Source organism: Pseudopodoces humilis, chromosome 1 (genome assembly GCF_049639895.1).
Source record: "Pseudopodoces humilis isolate 2021_Gansu_Grassland_sample_001 chromosome 1, ASM4963989v1, whole genome shotgun sequence".
NCBI classification, from domain to species: Eukaryota; Metazoa; Chordata; class Aves; order Passeriformes; family Paridae; genus Pseudopodoces; species Pseudopodoces humilis.
In genome coordinates, this window is record NC_142200.1 from 151611825 (window position 1) to 151632585 (window position 20761).

Genomic DNA, 20761 nt, shown 5'->3' on the forward strand with positions numbered 1-20761 from the left:
CCTTGGCACTGACCTTCTGTCCGTGTGCTCAGTCCCTCTCCTCCCTTATCCTGTGGGATAATTATCTGTTGCCAATTAGTCAGAAACAACGTGCTCCCAGGCCTGTGTTGTGTTCTCATTATCTCCCTTGTCTTCTCATTGTATTCTCATTATCTCCCCTTGGCATTGCCCTTGATGAGCAGTGGTGCAACACAGAAACAAAATTATTACTTTTATTATTGTTCTTCATACCACCAGGAGAAAATTGCTTCAACATTGAGACCTTAACCTGGGGGCAAGGTTACCATTTTGGGCATGCTTTTGGATATTTCAGGAAACAACTAATTTGGGATAAATTCTGCAATTACTTCAACAATCATGATGAAGTTCTTGTTGCTTGTTGCCAGTAACAAAGTTGAATGGAAAAATATTTTTTAGATGCAAACTGGCTTGTTTTGTATTCAATTTTCTATTCTATATTTCTATTCTATATTTCTATTCTATTCTATTCTATTCTGTTCTATTCTATTCTGTTCTGTTCTATTCTATTCTATTCTATTCTATTCTATTCTATTCTATTCTGTTCTGTTCTATTCTATTCTATTCTGTTCTCTGTTCTGTTCTATTCTGCTCTGTTCTATTCTGTTCTCTATTCTGTTCTCTATTCTGTTCTCTATTCTGTTCTATTCTGTTCTGTTCTGTTCTATATCTTTTATATTCCAGGAGGGAGCTGAAGGTTGTTCAGTGTGCCTGGGCAGGAAACACACTGTGGGTGTTTCCATTGGCTGCAGATCCAAGCACTCATCTCTGTAAAAGTCAGGAGTGACCTGGAATCTGTTCTTTGCCCCAGCTCTGGGTTTTGGTGTCACTCTGCACCCACACCATCCCTCAGGGACACGAGCTGGGAGCGTGGCCTCGAGTCCATGGGCTTATCTGCAGCATGAACTCTTATCTCTGCCACGTTCAGGAGCTGATAAAATACAAACCACGGTCATCTGCTCTGCCTGGAGCCGTTTCCAGAGGCATCAGTTCCTTTAAGTTTGCATTCCCAAAGCTTTTGTCCCTATAAACACCATTTCTTGGGAGTGTATTTTCCATTGCTTTCTTTTGAAAGCTGAGTCTTGTCCAGGTGTTCTGCCATGCACCACAGGGTGCACGTTGTGGAGGGAGTGTTCACAAAGACAAACCATCATTTTGGAGTTTCTGTGCTCGTTCTTTGTAGTTAGAGGAGAAATCTCTTCTGGAGAGGGATTTTACAAAGGCTTCAGTTCATTTGCCACCTGGAAGCCCCTTCCTGTGTGCAGGGCCAGAGCCAGGCAGGGCTGGTGTCTGTTCTTCACATGGATTTGCTCAATTCACCTTTCCTGGGCAGATCCTGTTCCTGGATCCCATGGGGGAAATGTCTCTCCTTGTCACAGGAGTGGGAGCTTTGGGCAGGCTCAGCCTCACACTTTGACAACAGTTTAAATTTAAAGACTCCCTCTGGCCCACATGTTCTGGTGATGGCAAATGAGGTGTGTTTATAAAATGAATTATTTATTAACCAGCCAGGACAGAACAGATGGGAGCTGTGAAGCACAATCAATCCACAATATAACACTCAGGAACTCCCAGCACATGTCAAGGTACCTGTGTTAAAGCTGCCAAAAGAATCAGCATTGCTTGGGAGTCAAATGGGACTTCCCATGGAATGAGGAGAACGTTCAGGTTCCTTCAGCCAGCCCCTGCAGTAACCACAAAGCAAAGCAGTGGCCCTGCTCAGGGCCTGGATAAATATAGATATATAATGATTACTGGTAAAAAAAGTTCCAGTGACAAGGTATAGCATTAAATCCAGAGTGTTCATGGTAACTGAGGACAACCCAGACAAGTAATTTTACTTGTATTGTTACCAGTCTGTGTAGATCAGGATGTTCCCCATCCCTTGAGTCTCAAAAATCACAGGAAAGATGGGGTGCAAATGAGGATCAAAGAAAAGTTCCTGGAGTTAATTTTTCACTAGCAGTGAGGGAGGAGTTCAGCGATGGGTCAGCGACTCCATTTCCATGCAGGGTTCTTGGTGCTGTGTTCCTCAGTGAAGTCCAGCATTTCACACATCCTTGTTCATCATATCAGGTGTTGGATGGCTCTGCAGTAACCTGCCCAGATGTGTCTGCACTATGGAACAGTCTGGTTACAGCCTCGGGGGAATCAAAGGTGGAGTGAAACTCAAATTGTTCCCACCTACTGCAGTGGGGAATTTTATACCTTACCCCGAGGAGATAGGAGGAGGTGCACAGAAATGATCCTATAATCAGATGAAAATTCAAGTTACATTCAGGGGGAAATCCTTTCCACCTCCTGTGACAGCCAGAGTGAAGGCACGAGCATTCTAAAGCAATAACTCACATACACTGCAAAACAAACCATAAGCAAATATTAATCCAAACAATTGGAAACTCAGATGCTCTATACCTTAACAATCTGATCAAGATTTTACCACTGTGTAGATTTGGGCTGTCTTTCCTTCAGAAGGAGCATCACTCCAGCCAGAGGGAGGCCACTGGAAAATCTGTTTGGTGTGGAATTCCCATCATCCAGATATTTTCATAAGATGAGTGGGAAACTGAGAACAAATCCAGTTCTGTTGCTGCTGTTATCAGTGACACAGCTTGCAGCAGCTTCAGGTGGGAATTTCTCTTCCAAGGCTCAGGCAGAACTGGTTCAGTGTGTGCTGTGTTAGGGGCCCCAGGAAAACCAGCACTGCTCCCTTTCCTTGCTTTGCACTCGCTGTTGTTGTTAGTGTTCAGGAACACATAACCACAGAATGATTGTATAAAAGTGCTTTATTAAAGAGCTCTGGGTGTCAGGGGTGCACAGACCCAAATCTGACCCCACTTGGTTTTGAGCTGAATGCGTTTTTATACTCTATCATTATATAACTTACACATTAATTATTAAACTTAGATTTTTCTGTTGTATACATTGATTTTACCCGAGCATGGATTTCTCATGATCCCCCTCAAACCCCTAACGTAGTTTGTCATGATTCTTTAAACAGTAATTATATCTAATCACATCTAACAGTTATATAATTTATCATATACTGATTACACAGGTGCAGTTTCACGTGATCTTTAGCAAGCACAAGGCCTAACATTTCCCAGGGCCTACTTTTAACACTTTTCCCAGGGCTTGCCAAGCCTTTCTTTGTCAGTCCCTGAATTTTCTGTGATTTTATAATCTTTGACTGTCATTGTGAGGTGTTGGGATGGCACAGTCAGGGGCGGTGCTGTGGAGCTGGACATTGTTGTGAGCACACCGTGTCACTTCAGAGCTGAGCTTTGCACGGCAGCTCATCAGTTCTGTGCTGCCCAGGCATCAGCAGTTCCTGTGCATGCAGAGCTGCTCCCTGTGGGAATGCAGGAGTGCTGGCAGTGACTCCTGCAGCCCTTCCCGTGCTGCCCAGCAGCTCGGGGCTGTGTCTGGCTGCGCTTTGGGGGTGCCCTGCCCGTCCCGGGTACCGCAGCCTCGGCCGGGCAGCGGCACCGGGAGCCCCGCGCTGGCTGCAGCAGAACACGGCTGTGAGCACGGCCACAACGGAGCAGAGTGTCCCTGTGTCCCTGACCCCTGAGCACAGCAGAGTGTCCCTGTGTCCCTGACCCCTGAGCACAGCAGAGTGTCCCTGAACCCCAGAACGGAGCAGAGTGTCCCTGTGTCCCTGAACCCTGAGCACAGCAGTGTCCCTGTGTCCCTGAACCCCTGAGCACAGCAGAGTGTCCCTGTGTCCCTGAACCCTGAGCACAGCAGAGTGTCCCTGTGTCCCTGACCCCTGAGCACAGCAGAGTGTCCCTGTGTCCCTGAACCCCTGAGCACAGCAGTGTCCCTGTGTCCCTGAACCCCAGAACGGAGCAGAGTGTCCCTGTGTCCCTGAACCCTGAGCACAGCAGTGTCCCTGTGTCCCTGAACCCCTGAGCACAGCAGAGTGTCCCTGTGTCCCTGACCCCTGAGCACAGCAGTGTCCCTGTGTCCCTGACCCCTGAGCACAGCAGAGTGTCCCTGTGTCCCTGAACCCCAGAACGGAGCAGAGTGTCCCTGTGTCCCTGAACCCCTGAGCACAGCAGAGTGTCCCTGTGTCCCTGAACCCCTGAGCACAGCAGTGTCCCTGTGTCCCTGAACCCCTGAGCACAGCAGTGTCCCTGTGTCCCTGAACCCCTGAGCACAGCAGAGTGTCCCTGTGTCCCTGACCCCTGAGCACAGCAGAGTGTCCCTGAACCCCAGAACAGAGCAGAGTGTCCCTGTGTCCCTGAACCCCTGAGCACAGCAGAGTGTCCCTGTGTCCCTGAACCCCTGAGCACAGCAGAGTGTCCCTGAACCCCTGAGCACAGCAGAGTGTCCCTGAACCCCTGAGCACAGCAGAGTGTCCCTGAACCCCTGAGCACAGCAGAGTGTCCCTGTGTCCCTGACCCCTGAGCACAGCAGAGTGTCCCTGAACCCCTGAGCACAGCAGAGTGTCCCTGAACCCCTGAGCACAGCAGAGTGTCCCTGAACCCCTGAGCACAGCAGAGTGTCCCTGAACCCCTGAGCACAGCAGAGTGTCCCTGTGTCCCTGAACCCCTGAGCACAGCAGTGTCCCTGTGTCCCTGACCCCTGAGCACAGCAGAGTGTCCCTGAACCCCTGAGCACAGCAGAGTGTCCCTGTGTCCCTGAACCCCTGAGCACAGCAGAGTGTCCCTGAACCCCTGAGCACAGCAGAGTGTCCCTGAACCCCTGAGCACAGCAGAGTGTCCCTGTGTCCCTGAACCCCTGAGCACAGCAGAGTGTCCCTGAACCCCTGAGCACAGCAGAGTGTCCCTGTGTCCCTGAACCCCTGAGCACAGCAGAGTGTCCCTGAACCCCAGAACAGAGCAGAGTGTCCCTGTGTCCCTGAACCCCTGAGCACAGCAGAGTGTCCCTGAACCCCTGAGCACAGCAGAGTGTCCCTGTGTCCCTGACCCCTGAGCACAGCAGAGTGTCCCTGTGTCCCTGAACCCCAGAACAGAGCAGAGTGTCCCTGTGTCCCTGAACCCCAGAACAGAGCAGAGTGTCCCTGTGTCCCTGAACCCCAGAACAGAGCAGAGTGTCCCTGTGTCCCTGGGATCCACCACAGCCTCACTCCTCAGAGCCTCGGGGCTCTGTGAAGAGACACAGGGCTCAGCAAAGCTCCTGAAACAGGACACAGGACTGCTCCTTGCTCCAGAACAGCTCCAAATTATTATTAAATATTAGCTATATATATATGTGTGTGTGTGTGTGTATGTATATATGTGTATATATATATACATATGTATATGTTTGTGTATATATGTATATATATACATATGTACACACACATATATATACAAACACATATATAAAATAAATTTTATATATGTGTGTGTATATGTATGTATATGTGTATATATATGTGTGTATATATGTATATATAGATGTATATATACACATATGTACACACACATATATATACAAACACATATATAAAATAAATTTTGTATATATGTGTGTGTATATTATATGTGTCTGTGTATATATATGTATATATGTGTGTGTGTATATGTATATATAGATGTATATATATACACATGTACACACACACATATACACAAACACATATAAAATAAATTTTATATATATGTGTATATATATGTATATATATGTGTGTGTATATGTATATATAGATGTGTATATATACATATATGTACACACACATATATATACAAACACATATATAAAATAAATTTATATATATGTGTGTATATGTATGTATATGTATATATATGTGTGTGTATATATGTATATATAGATGTATATATACACATATGTACACACACACATATATATGCACATATATAAAATAAATTTTATGTATATATGTGTGTTTATATATGTATATATAGATGTATATATATACACATGTACACACACATATATATAGAAACACATATATAAAATAAATTTTATATATATGTGTGTGTATATATATGTATATATGTGTGTGTATATGTATGTATATATAGATGTGTGTATATATACATATATGTACACACACATATATATATACAAACATGTATATTAAATAAATTTTATATATATATGTGTGTGTGTATATGTATATATAGATGTATATATACACACATATGTACACACACACACATATATATATACACAAGCACATACATAAAATAAATTTTATATATATGTGTGTATATATGTATATATAGATGTATATATATACACATATGTGCACACACATATATAGAAACACATATATAAAATAAATTTTATATATATGTGTGTGTGTATATATATGTATATATGTGTGTTTATATGTATGTATATATAGATGTGTATATATATACACATATGTACACACACATATATATACACAAGCACATACATAAATTTTATATATATGTGTGTGTATATGTGTATATATGTGTGTATATATGTATATAAAGATGTATATATATACACATATGTACACACACACATATATATACACAAGCACATACATAAAATAAATTTTATATATATATATGTCACTAAAGGACACAAAATGATTCACACAAACACTTTGCAGTGTTAGAACAGGAAAGCAGGAACTTTATTTTCTGACTCCAGTGTTTATAGATTCTCCACAATGAGCAGGGGTTGGATAATTAAGTTCCCACCTTCCCAGTCACACTGGTCATGTGAAACATCCATCAGAAGATGTTTCTTAGAAGGAATGTGATAAACAACTTACAGAGCTTTCATGGGAAAGTAACTAAGACTATGAAATCATTATCAGAAGGCTTTAGTTTTCAGGGTGACATATATATGCTATTTATTTATTATATTTATTATGTCTGATATCAGTTATTCATTGTGTCTGACACAGCACAGAGAGTAACCTTTGATCCCAGGCAGATTCCCATGGCCTAAGGCACTGCACTAACAAACCACTGGCACACTCCACAGTCCCATTGGCTTGGGGATGAGGTGTGTGAAACACCCAGTGAATACTTGGGGATGAGGAGGTGTGTGAAACACCCAGTGAATACTTGGGGATGAGGTGTAGGAAACACCCAGTGAATACTTGGGGATGAGGAGGTGTAGGAAACACCCAGTGAATACTTGGGGATGAGGTGTAGGAAACACCCAGTGAATACTTGGGGATGAGGTGTAGGAAACACCCAGTGAATACTTGGGGATGAGGTGTGTGAAACACCCAGTGAATACTTGGGGATGAGGTGTAGGAAACACCCAGTGAATACTTGGGGATGAGGTGTAGGAAACACCCAGTGAATACTTGGGGATGAGGTGTAGGAAACACCCAGTGAATACTTGGGGATGAGGAGGTGTGTGAAACACCCAGTGAATACTTGGGGATGAGGTGTGTGAAACACCCAGTGAATACTTGGGGATGAGGTGTGTGAAACACCCAGTGAATACTTGGGGATGAGGTGTGTGAAACACCCAGTGAATACTTGGGGATGAGGAGTAGGAAACACCCAGTGAATACTTGGGGATGAGGAGTGTGAAACACCCAGTGAATACTTGGGGATGAGGAGGTGTGTGAAACACCCAGTGAATACTTGGGGATGAGGTGTGTGAAACACCCAGTGAATACTTGGGGATGAGGTGTGTGAAACACCCAGTGAATACTTGGGGATGAGGTGTGTGAAACACCCAGTGAATACTTGGGGATGAGGAGGTGTAGGAAACACCCAGTGAATACTTGGGGATGAGGAGGTGTAGGAAACACCCAGTGAATACTTGGGGATGAGGAGGTGTAGGAAACACCCAGTGAATACTTGGGGATGAGGTGTGTGAAACACCCAGTGAATACTTGGGGATGAGGTGTGTGAAACACCCAGTGAATACTTGGGGATGAGGTGTGTGAAACACCCAGTGAATACTTGGGGATGAGGTGTGTGAAACACCCAGTGAATACTTGGGGATGAGGTGTGTGAAACACCCAGTGAATACTTGGGGATGAGGAGGTGTGTGAAACACCCAGTGAATACTTGGGGATGAGGTGTGTGAAACACCCAGTGAATACTTGGGGATGAGGTGTAGGAAACACCCAGTGAATACTTGGGGATGAGGAGGTGTGTGAAACACCCAGTGAATACTTGGGGATGAGGAGGTGTGTGAAACACCCAGTGAATACTTGGGGATGAGGTGTAGGAAACACCCAGTGAATACTTGGGGATGAGGTGTAGGAAACACCCAGTGAATACTTGGGGATGAGGTGTAGGAAACACCCAGTGAATACTTGGGGATGAGGTGTGTGAAACACCCAGTGAATACTTGGGGATGAGGTGTGTGAAACACCCAGTGAATACTTGGGGATGAGGAGGTGTAGGAAACACCCAGTGAATACTTGGGGATGAGGTGTGTGAAACACCCAGTGAATACTTGGGGATGAGGAGTAGGAAACACCCAGTGAATACTTGGGGATGAGGAGTGTGAAACACCCAGTGAATACTTGGGGATGAGGTGTAGGAAACACCCAGTGAATACTTGGGGATGAGGTGTGTGAAACACCCAGTGAATACTTTGTTTTGCAGTCTTTTGCCAGTGTTGCCCCGTCCCCTGGAGAAGTGTGATGCCATCATTCTGGGGAGGCTGGAACACGGTCCCAGAGTCCACAGACAGCAGCTTTGGCACCTGGTGCCCTCTTTGGGCTGTGAGTGACATCCCAGAGAGCGGTGTCACCCCGTTAGGGTGTACCTGTAACCACGGCATGCCTTCAGAGGCACGAGAGAATCCCTTTGCCAAGGGGCCCAGAGTGTTTTGTTCCTTCTCATCTGTAAAGGCAGTGCCAGGTCTGCATGATTTTGTTCGAGTGTCAGCTGGCACTGGGGACACTCTGAGAATGCCGTGCTCAGTGCCAGCCCCTGCTCTGTGCTCCAGGAAACAGCTTTGTGGCCAGTGTGCCCTCATTTCCATTTCACTCACCCAGTCCATACCAGCGTTGTGGAGCTTCCCACTGATCAATGTTTATCTTGCTGATTTCTGCCCTCTGATCCACCAAGGCTGTGAATTTGGTCATTTACATGAGCTCTGACCCATCCTGTGTGGCTTTGTCCATCTTCCCATCTTCCTTCTGCCGAGCCTCCTTTCCCTTTGCTTGCCAACCCAGCGCTTCCCACTGACACAACCACTGTGGCACCAGCCCAGAGCGTGTAAAAATCCACACAGATTGTTTTCTCCTTTCCTGCCAGCAGTACAGCCTTTAACTCTCCCACTTGTGCACTTCTAATTCCCTCCTCTGCTGCTTCCACTCCTGTTTCCATGCTCAGAGTGCCTCCGTTTCCCATCCATGCGTTTGGCTGAGGCCTCAGGGAGCCAGACATCCCCAGCCTCAGAGTCTGCAGTGAACACAGGAGCACCCAGGATACCACCAGGTTTATGGCTGGTGTCAAGCTAACCTGTCTGGAGTCCCAGCCCTCTGGTTTTGTGGGGTTTCAGTGCCATCCCTTGGATCTGTGAGCCCTGAGACACCCCTGGTTTGTGCAGTGCCCCTGGGCAGCTGCCTCTGCATCACTGCCCTTCTTAGCAACAGACTGGAACACCCTGACATCTTCACAGGTTGCTGCTGTGGAATTTCTTCTGCTTGTTCAGGTCAGGGATAATAATCCCTTTTCTCTTTTCAGTATCTTTAAATGCTGTGGATTGAACCCTAATGATTGTTTGGGTCTGTGTGGCCCTTTCTGGAACACATTACAGTAAGTCCCACGCTCAGCAAAATCCCATTCAGCTGTTACAGGATCACTGGGATGAGAGACTGATGTTTTTAACTCTTCTGTCAGCGTTTGCAAAGCCTTTTGTGGCTGTCAAGCCATGCCCAGTTTTGGATTTTCCTCGTTAATGTCTACAAGGGTCTTGCTATTATGGAAAACCCAGGAGTATGATTTCTCCAGTATCTCAAAATAGCTTTTCTGAGGTTCCTTTTCAGTAGTGGGGGTAGATAAAGCATCTGATTTTGTAATGGTTTCATCTGGAATTACAGCTTGGCCTGCTAGCCCCAGGTTCCCAGGAATTCCAGCTCTTCAGAGGGGCCTGGGCTCTTAGCTGAGGGCACTTCTATCCCCTCCCCATTTGATCTGTTTTCTGTATCCTGTGCTGTTGTTTTTCCTGCACTTTCCTCCAAGCCATCATCGCTGTAAGGATAAATCTACTCCTTCCTGAGGTTTTATTTGCTGGGGTTCAGCTGCAGCTTTGTGGGTGAGTGCAGAAATCCCTGAGGCAGGCAGCTGAGGGTGGACTGTGTTCCTTCCCAAGTGAATGCAGCTCTGGGTTTGTCTTCTTCCTGAATTGGGACCATAAAATCCATCTCTCCTGTGCCAAGCTGCCACCCCTCTGTGTGCAGCTGCCTGCAGAGCAGCAGAGAGGTTTGCAATATTTGGGCCTGCTGCAGGGAGTGGTTCTGTGTCAGCATTAAGCCTTTGATAATCAATTGCTAAATGCCAGCTCCTGTCTTCTTTTACCACCTGTCAAACAGGGGAATTGTGATTGCATCCTCAATATAATGCCTCTTTGTTCTGAATCTTTAATTAGTTCATTTCTCCCTTCTTTGGCTGCAGGAGGCACAGGGTGCTGTTTAATGCTAGTTAGAAACAGGTAAAACTGGAGCCACTTTTGGGAGACTTGATTTCCTACCCTTCCCAGAAAGATTACTCTGGGGTTTTTGTTGGGTCCAAAGGCCCAAACATCCCTGGTTGGTAAGTGCCAGAGTTTCCCTTTAAGAATGTCACATCCTAAAATGTTTTCTTCATGATCTGCCATCACAAATGTGTGTGAAGTCATTCACTTTTCCCCAGGTAACCATAAACAGACTTCAGCAGTGTAACAGAAAACCCTTTCCATTAAAGCCAGTTAAATGAACTTCTCTATTTTTAAAACCTAAGTGTAGCTTTTTAGCATCCTTGGGAGTAATTAAAGAGGTCTGAGCTCCAGTGTCAATTAAAAATTGTGAAGGCTGTCCAGGGAAATGTGCAGGTTTCTGTGTTGGGAGAGCTTGATGAGGTGTGTGTCAGTCAGAGTGCAGCTGTTCTCCAGAGCTGACTTCAGCAGGGAGCTGTTTTTGGGCAGCTGGGAGATGCCAGAGCAGCCAGAGGAACTCCCCAGCAGTAACATTAACTCCCTGTGAGCCACCTGTCCTGTCAGACTACCTGAGCAGGTGCCAAGCAGCACAGCAGCTCAGCTGGGGTGAGATGTCCCCTCACTTGTCTGTCCCAACAGCTGGGACACACAACACCACCACCACCACTGACCCTCCCCAGCAGGACCTGTGTAAATCCCATCAGGACCTGTGTAACCCCATCAGGACCTGTGTAACCCCATCAGGATCTGTGTAACCCCATCAGGACCTGTGTAACCCCATCAGGACCTGTGTAACCCCATCAGGATCTGTGTAAATCCCAGCAGGACCTGTGTAAACCCATCAGGACCTGTGTAAACCCATCAGGACCTGTGTAAACCCATCAGGACCTGTGTAAACCCATCAGGATCTGTGTAAATCCCAGCAGGACCTGTGTAAACCCATCAGGACCTGTGTAACCCCATCAGGATCTGTGTAAACCCATCAGGACCTGTGTAAACCCATCAGGATCTGTGTAAACCCATCAGGACCTGTGTAAACCCATCAGGACCTGTGTAACCCCAGCAGGACCTGTGTAAATCCCATCAGGATCTGTGTAAACCCATCAGGACCTGTGTAAACCCATCAGGACCTGTGTAAACCCATCAGGACCTGTGTAACCCCAGCAGGATCTGTGTAACCCCAGCAGGACCTGTGTAACCCCATCAGGACCTGTGTAACCCCATCAGGACCTGTGTAACCCCATCAGGACCTGTGTAACCCCAGCAGGACCTGTGTAAAGCCCTGAATTGGTGTTTGTAAAGGATTGTGCCAAGCACAGTTCATACACAGTTCAGAGGAATTGGGAAAACACCACCCCAGGTGCAGGCAGTGAGTGCTGGCTGCATTCTGGAGTGCACCCCAAAGGATCCACGTCAGGAAGGCTGACCTGGATTCCTGTAAAACATCCATGCCTGTGTGGAGAGAGGTTTGAGGTGTGGAAGAACTGCAGAGGGTTTCTCTGTCAGGTGGAAGTGTGGTGCCAGAGATGGGTGAGGAGTGAGAGCTGAGGGGTCAGGAATGATGGTGGGGTTCTGGAGCCTGCTCACAGTTCCAGGGAGAGCCAGTTCCTGTTCCCAGCTGTGAGGAGCACGAGCAGCACGCCTGATGCAGGAGGGACGCTCCTCCACGAGCTTTGCCTTCGCCTGGGTTCCATCCCACAGCCCTGTGTTTGCCTTCCAGCTCGGGGGTGAGGAGCCTGGAGGAGGTTTGTCTGCAGGTGACAGACCTGCTGCCCGGCCTCAGGAAGCTGAGGGATCTGCTCCCGGAGCACGGCTGCCTGCTGCTGTCCCCGGGCAACTTCTGGCAGAACGACCGCGAGCGCTTCAATGCCGACCCAGATATCATCAAAACCATCCACCAGCATGAACCAAAGACCTTGCAGACGTCAGCCACGCTCAAAGGTGAGGGGCTGGAGAGCCAGGGAAGCTGAGAGCTGCCTACAGCTTCATTGTTATTCCATCCTCACTAATCCAACACCTGGATTGCTGATAGTGCCGACTGGGGCGGTATTTTGTCATTCACAGCAGCCGAAGCTGCCCAGTCTTTGTTGTCTCTCATTTTATATGTGTATTGGAGCCTGATGTGTATTTGTGAGAAGTGAACAGATCACTCAGCCAGGCTTCTTTCTGCAGGTAAAAATAGCAGAGTTTTGTTCCTGTCACTCTACACGTGCTCCAGCCTGGCTTTTCCCTCTGTCACACACAAAGGCTGCTCATTGTCACAGATAAATCAGCATTCATCCCTCTCCCCTGTGTGCTCTGATTCCCTGCACACAGCCCGAGCTGACAATGAATATCACGAAAGCATTTTCATCTCTTAATTATAAAGAAACCCCTGTGACCACGTGTGGGATCGTTAGTGCTTCCCTAATGGCAGAGGGAATGCTGGTTTAAACACAGGCTGAAGCCTTTGCTTTTAAAGGAACTTGACAGTTGTGGAAGAGTACAATGTGCTGTACTACAGGTCTGCACAGGGTGTGTAACCCCCAAGGAAGTTTGCTCTAAAGGTTATTTTTGAGCACGGGAAGCGTGAGCTGGCTGTGGCTGGACCCCCGGAGCCAGGAGTGAGCCCATGCACGGGGTCTCTGTGGGATATCCTACAGGAAAAGAGCAGCTGTTCCCCTGGGGCTGTACCCCTGGGGGGTGTGTGTGTGTGTGTGACACACCCTGTGTGTGTGTGTGTGACACACCCTCTGTGTGTGTGTGTGTGTGTGTGTGTGTGTGTGTGTCTGTGTGTGTGTGTGACACACCCTGTGTGTGTGTGTGTGTGTGTGCTGTTCCCCTGTTGTGTGTGTGTGTGTGTGTGTGACACACCCTCTGTGTGTGTGTGTGTGCATGCACTGTGTGTGTGTGTGTGACACACCCTGTGTGTGTGTGTGTGCACTGTGTGTGTGTGTGTCTGTGTGTGTGTGTGACACACCCTGCGTGTGTGTGTGTCTGTGTCTGTGTCTGTGTGTGACACACCCTCTGTGTGTGTGTGTCTGTGTCTGTGTCTGTCTGTGTGTGTGTGTGTGTGTGACACACCCTCTGTGTGTGTGTGTGTGTGTGTGTGTGTGTGTGTGACACACCCTGTGTGTGTGTGTGTGTGTGTGACACACCCTGTGTGTGTGTGTGTGTGTGTGACACACCCTGTGTGTGTGTGTGTGTGTGTGTGTGTGTGTGTGTGTGTGTGTGTGTGTGACACACCCTGTGTGTGTGTGTGTGTGTGTGACACACCCTGTGTGTGTGTGTGTGTGTGTGACACACCCTGTGTGTGTGTGTGTGTGTGTGTGACACACCCTGTGTGTGTGTGTGTGTGTGTGTGACACACCCTGTGTGTGTGTGTGTGTGTGTGACACACCCTGTGTGTGTGTGTGTGTGTGTGTGACACACCCTGTGTGTGTGTGTGTGTGTGACACACCCTGTGTGTGTGTGTGTGTGTGACACACCCTGTGTGTGTGTGTGTGTGTGTGTGACACACCCTGTGTGTGTGTGTGTGTGTGTGTGACACACCCTGTGTGTGTGTGTGTGTGTGTGTGACACACCCTGTGTGTGTGTGTGTGTGTGACACACCCTGTGTGTGTGTGTGTGTGTGTGTGACACACCCTGTGTGTGTGTGTGTGTGTGTGTGACACACCCTGTGTGTGTGTGTGTGTGTGTGTGACACACCCTGTGTGTGTGTGTGTGTGTGTGTGTGTGACACACCCTGTGTGTGTGTGTGTGTGTGTGTGACACACCCTGTGTGTGTGTGTGTGTGTGACACACCCTGTGTGTGTGTGTGTGTGACACACCCTGTGTGTGTGTGTGTGTGTGTGTGACACACCCTGTGTGTGTGTGTGTGTGTGTGACACACCCTGTGTGTGTGTGTGTGTGTGTGACACACCCTGTGTGTGTGTGTGTGTGTGTGTGTGTGTGTGTGTGACACACCCTGTGTGTGTGTGTGTGTGTGTGACACACCCTGTGTGTGTGTGTGTGTGTGTGTGACACACCCTGTGTGTGTGTGTGTGTGTGTGTGACACACCCTGTGTGTGTGTGTGTGTGTGACACACCCTGTGTGTGTGTGTGTGACACACCCTGTGTGTGTGTGTGTGTGTGTGACACACCCTGTGTGTGTGTGTGTGTGTGTGACACACCCTGTGTGTGTGTGTGTGTGTGACACACCCTGTGTGTGTGTGTGTGTGTGTGTGTGTGTGTGTGTGTGTGTGTGACACACCCTGTGTGTGTGTGTGTGTGTGTGTGTGTGTGTGTGTGTGTGACACACCCTGTCTGTGTGTGTGTGTGTGTGTGACACACCCTGTGTGTGTGTGTGTGTGTGTGACACACCCTCTGTGTGTGTGTGTGTGTGTGTGTGTGACACACCCTCTGTGTGTGTGTGTGTGTGTGTGACACACCCTGTGTGTGTGTGTGTGTGTGTGTGTGACACACCCTCTGTGTGTGTGTGTGTGTGACACACCCTCTGTGTGTGTGTGTGTGTGTGTGTGTGTGTGACACACCCTCTGTGTGTGTGTGTGTGTGACACACCCTGTGTGTGTGTGTGTGTGTGTGTGTGACACACCCTGTGTGTGTGTGTGTGTGTGTGTGTGTGACACACCCTGTGTGTGTGTCTGTGTGTCTGTGTGTGCACTGTGTGTCTCTGTGTCTCTGTGTCTGTGTGTGTGTGTGTGCTGTTCCCCTGTTGTGTGTGTGTGTGTGACACACCCTGTGTGTGTGTGTGTGTGTGTGACACACCCTCTGTGTGTGTGTGACACACCCTGTGTGTGTGTGTCTGTGTGTCTGTGTGTGCACTGTGTGTCTCTGTGTCTCTGTGTCTGTGTGTGTGTGTGCTGTTCCCCTGTTGTGTGTGTGTGTGTGACACACCCTCTGTGTGTGTGTGACACACCCTGTGTGTGTGTCTGTGTGTGCACTGTGTGTGTCTGTGTCTCTGTGTCTGTGTGTGTGTGTGCTGTGCCCTGATGTGTCTGTCTCTCCAGACCTGCTGTTCGGGCTGCCTGGCAGGTACAGCGGTGTCAACCTGTACAACCGGCGGCGCGTGGTGTCCTACACCGTCACCCTGGGGCTACAGCGCTACGACTCCAGGTGAGGCTGCCCTGGGCGCTGCTTTCTCCTCTCTGATCTTGGCTTTGCTTGTGCTTTAGGGTACCTCACCTCTCTGAAGGTGCTTCTGTGGGAGGAAAGCTGCTGTGTTTTATGGAAATAAAACAGTCTGAGTTCCCAGCTCCTGTTCACAGCAGCGTGTGCAGCACCCAGAGCTGCCAGGGGAGTTCCCGTGGCACCCAGGTGGCTCTGGTTTGACCCGGTTCCTTCTACACGCACTGGTTTGCTTTCCAGTAAACACTGGTTCAGCTGGAGAAAACACCTGGGCAGTGTTGGCCAGACTGGTGTGGATCTGAGGACTCTGAGCTGCACAGAATTCCCCAAGGGATGTCTGGGATGGAATTGGCAGCACAGGAGTTGAAACTTGCTCTTCCAGATGAGCCTTGAGGGCTGTTGTGTGGCACCTTCCATCAGCCATTTTTACATAGAATCCTGTAATTCTGGGAAAATCCTGGGAGTGACTGAGGCCGTGGCACGTTCTGTTCCACAGGCCCAGACTTTAAATAAAGCTTTGGCTGTTCTGCCCAGCAAACCTTTGTAGAAATCAAGGTCTGGGTGGTTGGGGCCAGCAAGGAGCAGGTTTGGGAGCAAGGCCTGGAGAGAACCGTGGTCCCTGGAGGTTCCTGCTGCTGCTCTTTGGGACAGCTCGGTGACGTGCTGCTCTTCCCCAGGTTCCTGAGCAGCCTCCGCTCCCGCCTGAAGCTGCTGCACCCCAGCCCCAACTGCAGCCTGCGGGAGGAGAACGTGGTCCACGTGCACTTCAAGGAGGAGATCGGCATCGCCGAGCTCATCCCGCTCGTCACCACCTACATCATCCTCTTCGCCTACATCTACTTCTCCACACGTGGGTTTGGGGGCACTGCCTGTGGGCTCAGGGGTGCAGGCTCCACGCTTCCCACCTGTTCCAGCAGGAGAGGGGGTGCTGGAATTCTACCCTGAACTGTCACCGAGAGAATTCGTACCTGTTTACCTGATTCCTGCCGATTTGCCCCTCTTAGCCAGCGTGTTTCAGTCCTTGTGATCCACCTCCCCAGCTGGAGGCGTTTCCCCATCCCTGGAAGTGTCCAAGGGATGGTGGGAGGTGTCCCTTTCCATGGCAGGGGGTGGAATGTGATGATCTTTGAAGTCCCTTCCAACACAAACTATTCCATGATTCTTTGATACCTTCCAAGGTGTTTTCTGTCTTAAACACCCTTAGATGCCACAGGAATACCTTTGTTCCCAGTTTGTTTCATCCATTATCAGACAGATCATGTTCTGAGCTGGTGGGTTTAAACCTCTCTGGCCACATTTCAGTTTGGTTTTTCCCACCTTGGTGCAGTGCTGGGACTGCTGGGAGCTGTGAGCCAGCATTGTCCCTGTCCCACCTCGTGCTGGGATTGGTGTGAGCCAGCATTGTCCCTGTCCCACCTCGTGCTGGGACTGCTGGAAGCTGTGATTCAGCATTGTCCCTGTCCCACCTCGTGCTGGGATTGGTGTGAGCTGTGATTCAGCATTGTCCCTGTCCCACCTTGTGCTGGGAGGCTCTGGGAGCTGCCCTGCAGACACGAGCACCGTGGTACCTGCTCTCCTGGCCTGGGGGATGTTTGCTGACCTGCTGGGGCCGGTCAGGACGAGGGTCCCATCGCTCTGGTGTCAGCTGTGTTTGCTGTCCCTGCTGACGTGGGCTGGGCGCTGTTTTCCAGGCAAGATCGACATGGTGAAGTCCAAGTGGGGCCTGGCGCTGGCGGCGGTGGTGACGGTGCTCAGCTCCCTGCTCATGTCCGTGGGGCTGTGCACCCTGTTCGGCCTCACCCCCACGCTCAACGGCGGGTACGTGTGGGGCACGGGGAGCCCCTGGGGAGCTCGGGGGGCTGGGGACCGGCTCCTGTGCTGCTGGACACGCTGCTGGCCAGGATCACCATCAGGTGCTCTCCAGGGATGCAGGACATGTGTTCCTCTGCTGGCCAGGCCTCCTGGAGATTCCTGGCTGCTGAGCAGTTGGCTGTGTATGCCTGAAGCAGAGGAATTGCTGGGATAGTGTGTTATTCCTGGAGCTGAGCAGGCTCTCCCACAGCCTCCTCCTCCATTCTCTCTGTTGAGAGATTCCCATCCCCGAGGAGCTCAGCTCCCATCTCTGTCCTGTGCTGCTGCTGCCTGGAGGACTCACACAGGTTATGAGCTGGAAATGCTTTCATTAAAGGCAGGCCCGAGTTGTTCTTGTTGAACTTTGGAGTCTTGGGCATGAACAAGAAGCTGCCCACGAGAGGCTTATCTGTGTTGGTGGTTTTTCACTCACTGTGGACATTCACTGACCTTCCCCCCTTCCAGTGTCTGAGGGAGCCTACAGGGAAGCTGGAGAGGGATTCTTCATCAGGAGCTACAGTGGTAGGACAAGGAGCAGTGGTTCAAACTGAAAGAGGGGAAATTTAGGTGAGATAGACAGAAGAAATCCTTTGCTGTGAGGGTGGTGAGGGACTGGAGTGGAATTCCCAGAGCAGCTGTGGCTGCCCCTGGGTCCCTGAAGTGTCCAAGGCCAGGCTGGACAGGGCTTGGGATAGTGGAAGGTGTCCCTGCCCATGGCAGGGGGTGGAGTGGGATGATCCTTGAAGGAGGTGGGACACACTCCCTGCCCCTCCCTGGTGAGTGATTCCCCATCCCCAGTCCCTCACAGGCTGTTCCAGGCCTGTCTCTGTTGTTGTACCCGGTGCTGAGAGCAGAGGGCTCTGTCCCCACCCTGGGAAGCACCAAGATTCATTCAGTGGTGCTCCACAATGGGCCTTGCCCAGGAATTCTGCAGCTTTGTAAAAATGGTGATTCCTGCCCAAGGCAGAGGAAACACAAACCTTTTCCTTGTGCAGTGTGACACTGAGGGAAGGGACTGGGACACAGGGTGGTGTCTCCACACCGACTCCCAGGGGTGTGTTTGCTCCAGACTTTCCTCTTTCCCTTCTTTTCCCCCATGGATCAGCTCCTCACTTCTGCCTCTGTTTCCTGCAGAGAGATATTCCCATACCTGGTGGTGGTGATCGGCCTGGAGAACGTGCTGGTCCTCACCAAGTCCGTTGTGTCCACGCCCGTGGACCTGGAGGTGAAGCTGCGCATCGCCCAGGGTAGGATCCTGCTCTGGGAGACTGCAGAGGGCAAAGTGGGGAGAGCCAGGGGCTGGGAGAGGGGGAACGGGCTCATTCAGCTCTGGGAAGGAGGAAACAAGGTAGGGCTGTACAGCCTTCTGTTTTGGATTCCAAGAATATAATGCTGTTGTTGTGGGCACTGCTTTTTGGGATTGTTGGCTGAAACAAGCTAAATAAATATAAAAAATATTACTGGGGAGGTGTGGATACTGAGCACTGTCCTCAGGTCATGGATATCAGAAGGGCAGAACACGAGTCCTACAAAATCCCCCTGAATGTGTGACAAAATGATCTTTTCCATTCTAAAAATGCTCTGTGCCTGTGGAAGGATTTGAGTGTACTCACACCAGGGATAAACGGGATTTGCAATCTGCAAAGCTGTTTCTAAACATCAGGGAGAAGAGGTTCCAGAGGGATGCTGATTTTAATTTTAAAAATGCTAGTGGTTTGGATCCTAGATGGAAAACAGGACTCAGAACTTCAGTGGGCCTTTGCACTCGGGAATTTCAGCCTGGAAGGGCCTTTTTGGCCTGTTGCCTGTAGGTTCCTGGTTTTAAAGAGGAGAAATGCAGCTCCTTTTGCTGTGTTGACATCTGGCACAGTGAAGAGGCTCCCCTGAGGTGTCCTTGCCCTTCCCCAGGCCTGAGCAACGAGAGCTGGTCCATCATGAAGAACATGGCAACAGAGCTGGGGATCATCCTCATCGGGTACTTCACCCTGGTCCCGGCCATCCAGGTGAGCGGGGCTGCTCTGGGCTGGCAGGACAGAGCCCGAGGCACTGCAGGGAGCCTCACAGAGACAGGGAACTGGCTGGGCTGGAAAAGCCTTGGAGACCATCAAGTCCAACTGTTCCCCAGCACTGCCAAGGCCACCACTAACACATGGCCCCAGGTGCCACAGCCATACAGCTGTTAAATCCCTCCAGGCATGGGGACTCCACCCCTGCCCTGGGCAGGTCCAATACCTAACAGCCCCTTTTGGGGAAGACATTTTCCCTAATTTCTAATCGAAATCTCCCCTGGCACAACCTGAGGCCTTTTGCTCTCATCCTGTCCCTCGTTCCTGGGAGCAGAGTCCCAGGGTTCTGATGGATTGTGGCCAAAAGGAACAAAGAATGTGCATTAGAATAAATATTCTTGGATTCTCACGTGGGCTCATCCAGCCCTGGCCTCTCAGCCAGCAGAGGAGGCTGATGACGGGGTTTGTCAGGTTGTCACTGCTGTGTCCCTGGCTGTGAGGTGAAACAGGAGCTGATCCCTGTGTCCCACCTGCAGGAGTTCTGCCTCTTCGCCGTGGTGGGGCTGGTGTCAGACTTCTTCCTGCAGATGTTGTTCTTCACCACGGTGCTGTCCATCGACATCCGCCGCATGGAGGTGGGCACGGAGCGCGGGCCTGGCCCGGGGGAGGGAGCACAGCCCCAGCATCTCACTCCCTAAAGAGAGAAATCATCAGCTCACAGAGGCTGGAAAAGGCCCTGGAGATGATGGAGTCCAACCATCCCCAGCACTGTGTTCACTGCTGACCCCTGTCCCCAGGTGCCACATCCACCTGGCTGTTAAATCCCTGTCCTGGGCAGCCGAGCCAGGGCTGGACAGCCCATTCCAGGAATGAATTCCTCCTAATATTTAACCTGAACTTTCCCTGGTCAACTTGAGGCTGTTTCCTCTCATCCTGGGCTGTTAAAAGTTCTGGTTCTGTACTTGGTTACACACACAGGGACTGGGAACAGAACTTCTGAGGGAAAAGACACTCTTAGGGAGGACATGGAGCTGTGGGAGCAAATCCAGAGGAGGCATCGAGTTGATTAGAGGAGCAGCTCTGCTGTGAGGAAAGGCTGAGAGAATTGGGGTTATACAGCCTGGAGAAGGAGAGCTTAGAGACCACTTGTGGCCTTCCAGGACCTGAAGGGAGCCCACAAGAAAGGTGGAGAGAAACTGTGGACAGGT

At 49.7% G+C, this 20761-nt stretch overlaps 1 protein-coding gene across 4 annotated transcripts in view; it reads left to right on the forward strand.

The window, feature by feature from the left end:
- The window catches only part of SCAP (SREBF chaperone), a 52100-nt gene that overhangs the window by 19379 nt on the left and 11960 nt on the right, over positions 1-20761 (forward strand). For all 4 annotated transcript variants that reach the window (XM_014260666.2, XM_014260665.2, XM_014260667.2 and 1 more), the window contains 7 exons: positions 12311-12531; positions 15579-15684; positions 16374-16546; positions 17388-17514; positions 18682-18794; positions 19456-19550; positions 20090-20188. In XM_014260666.2, the coding sequence (XP_014116141.2) occupies positions 12311-12531; positions 15579-15684; positions 16374-16546; positions 17388-17514; positions 18682-18794; positions 19456-19550; positions 20090-20188 (934 nt within the window). The remainder of the gene's footprint in view (positions 1-12310; positions 12532-15578; positions 15685-16373; positions 16547-17387; positions 17515-18681; positions 18795-19455; positions 19551-20089; positions 20189-20761) is intronic.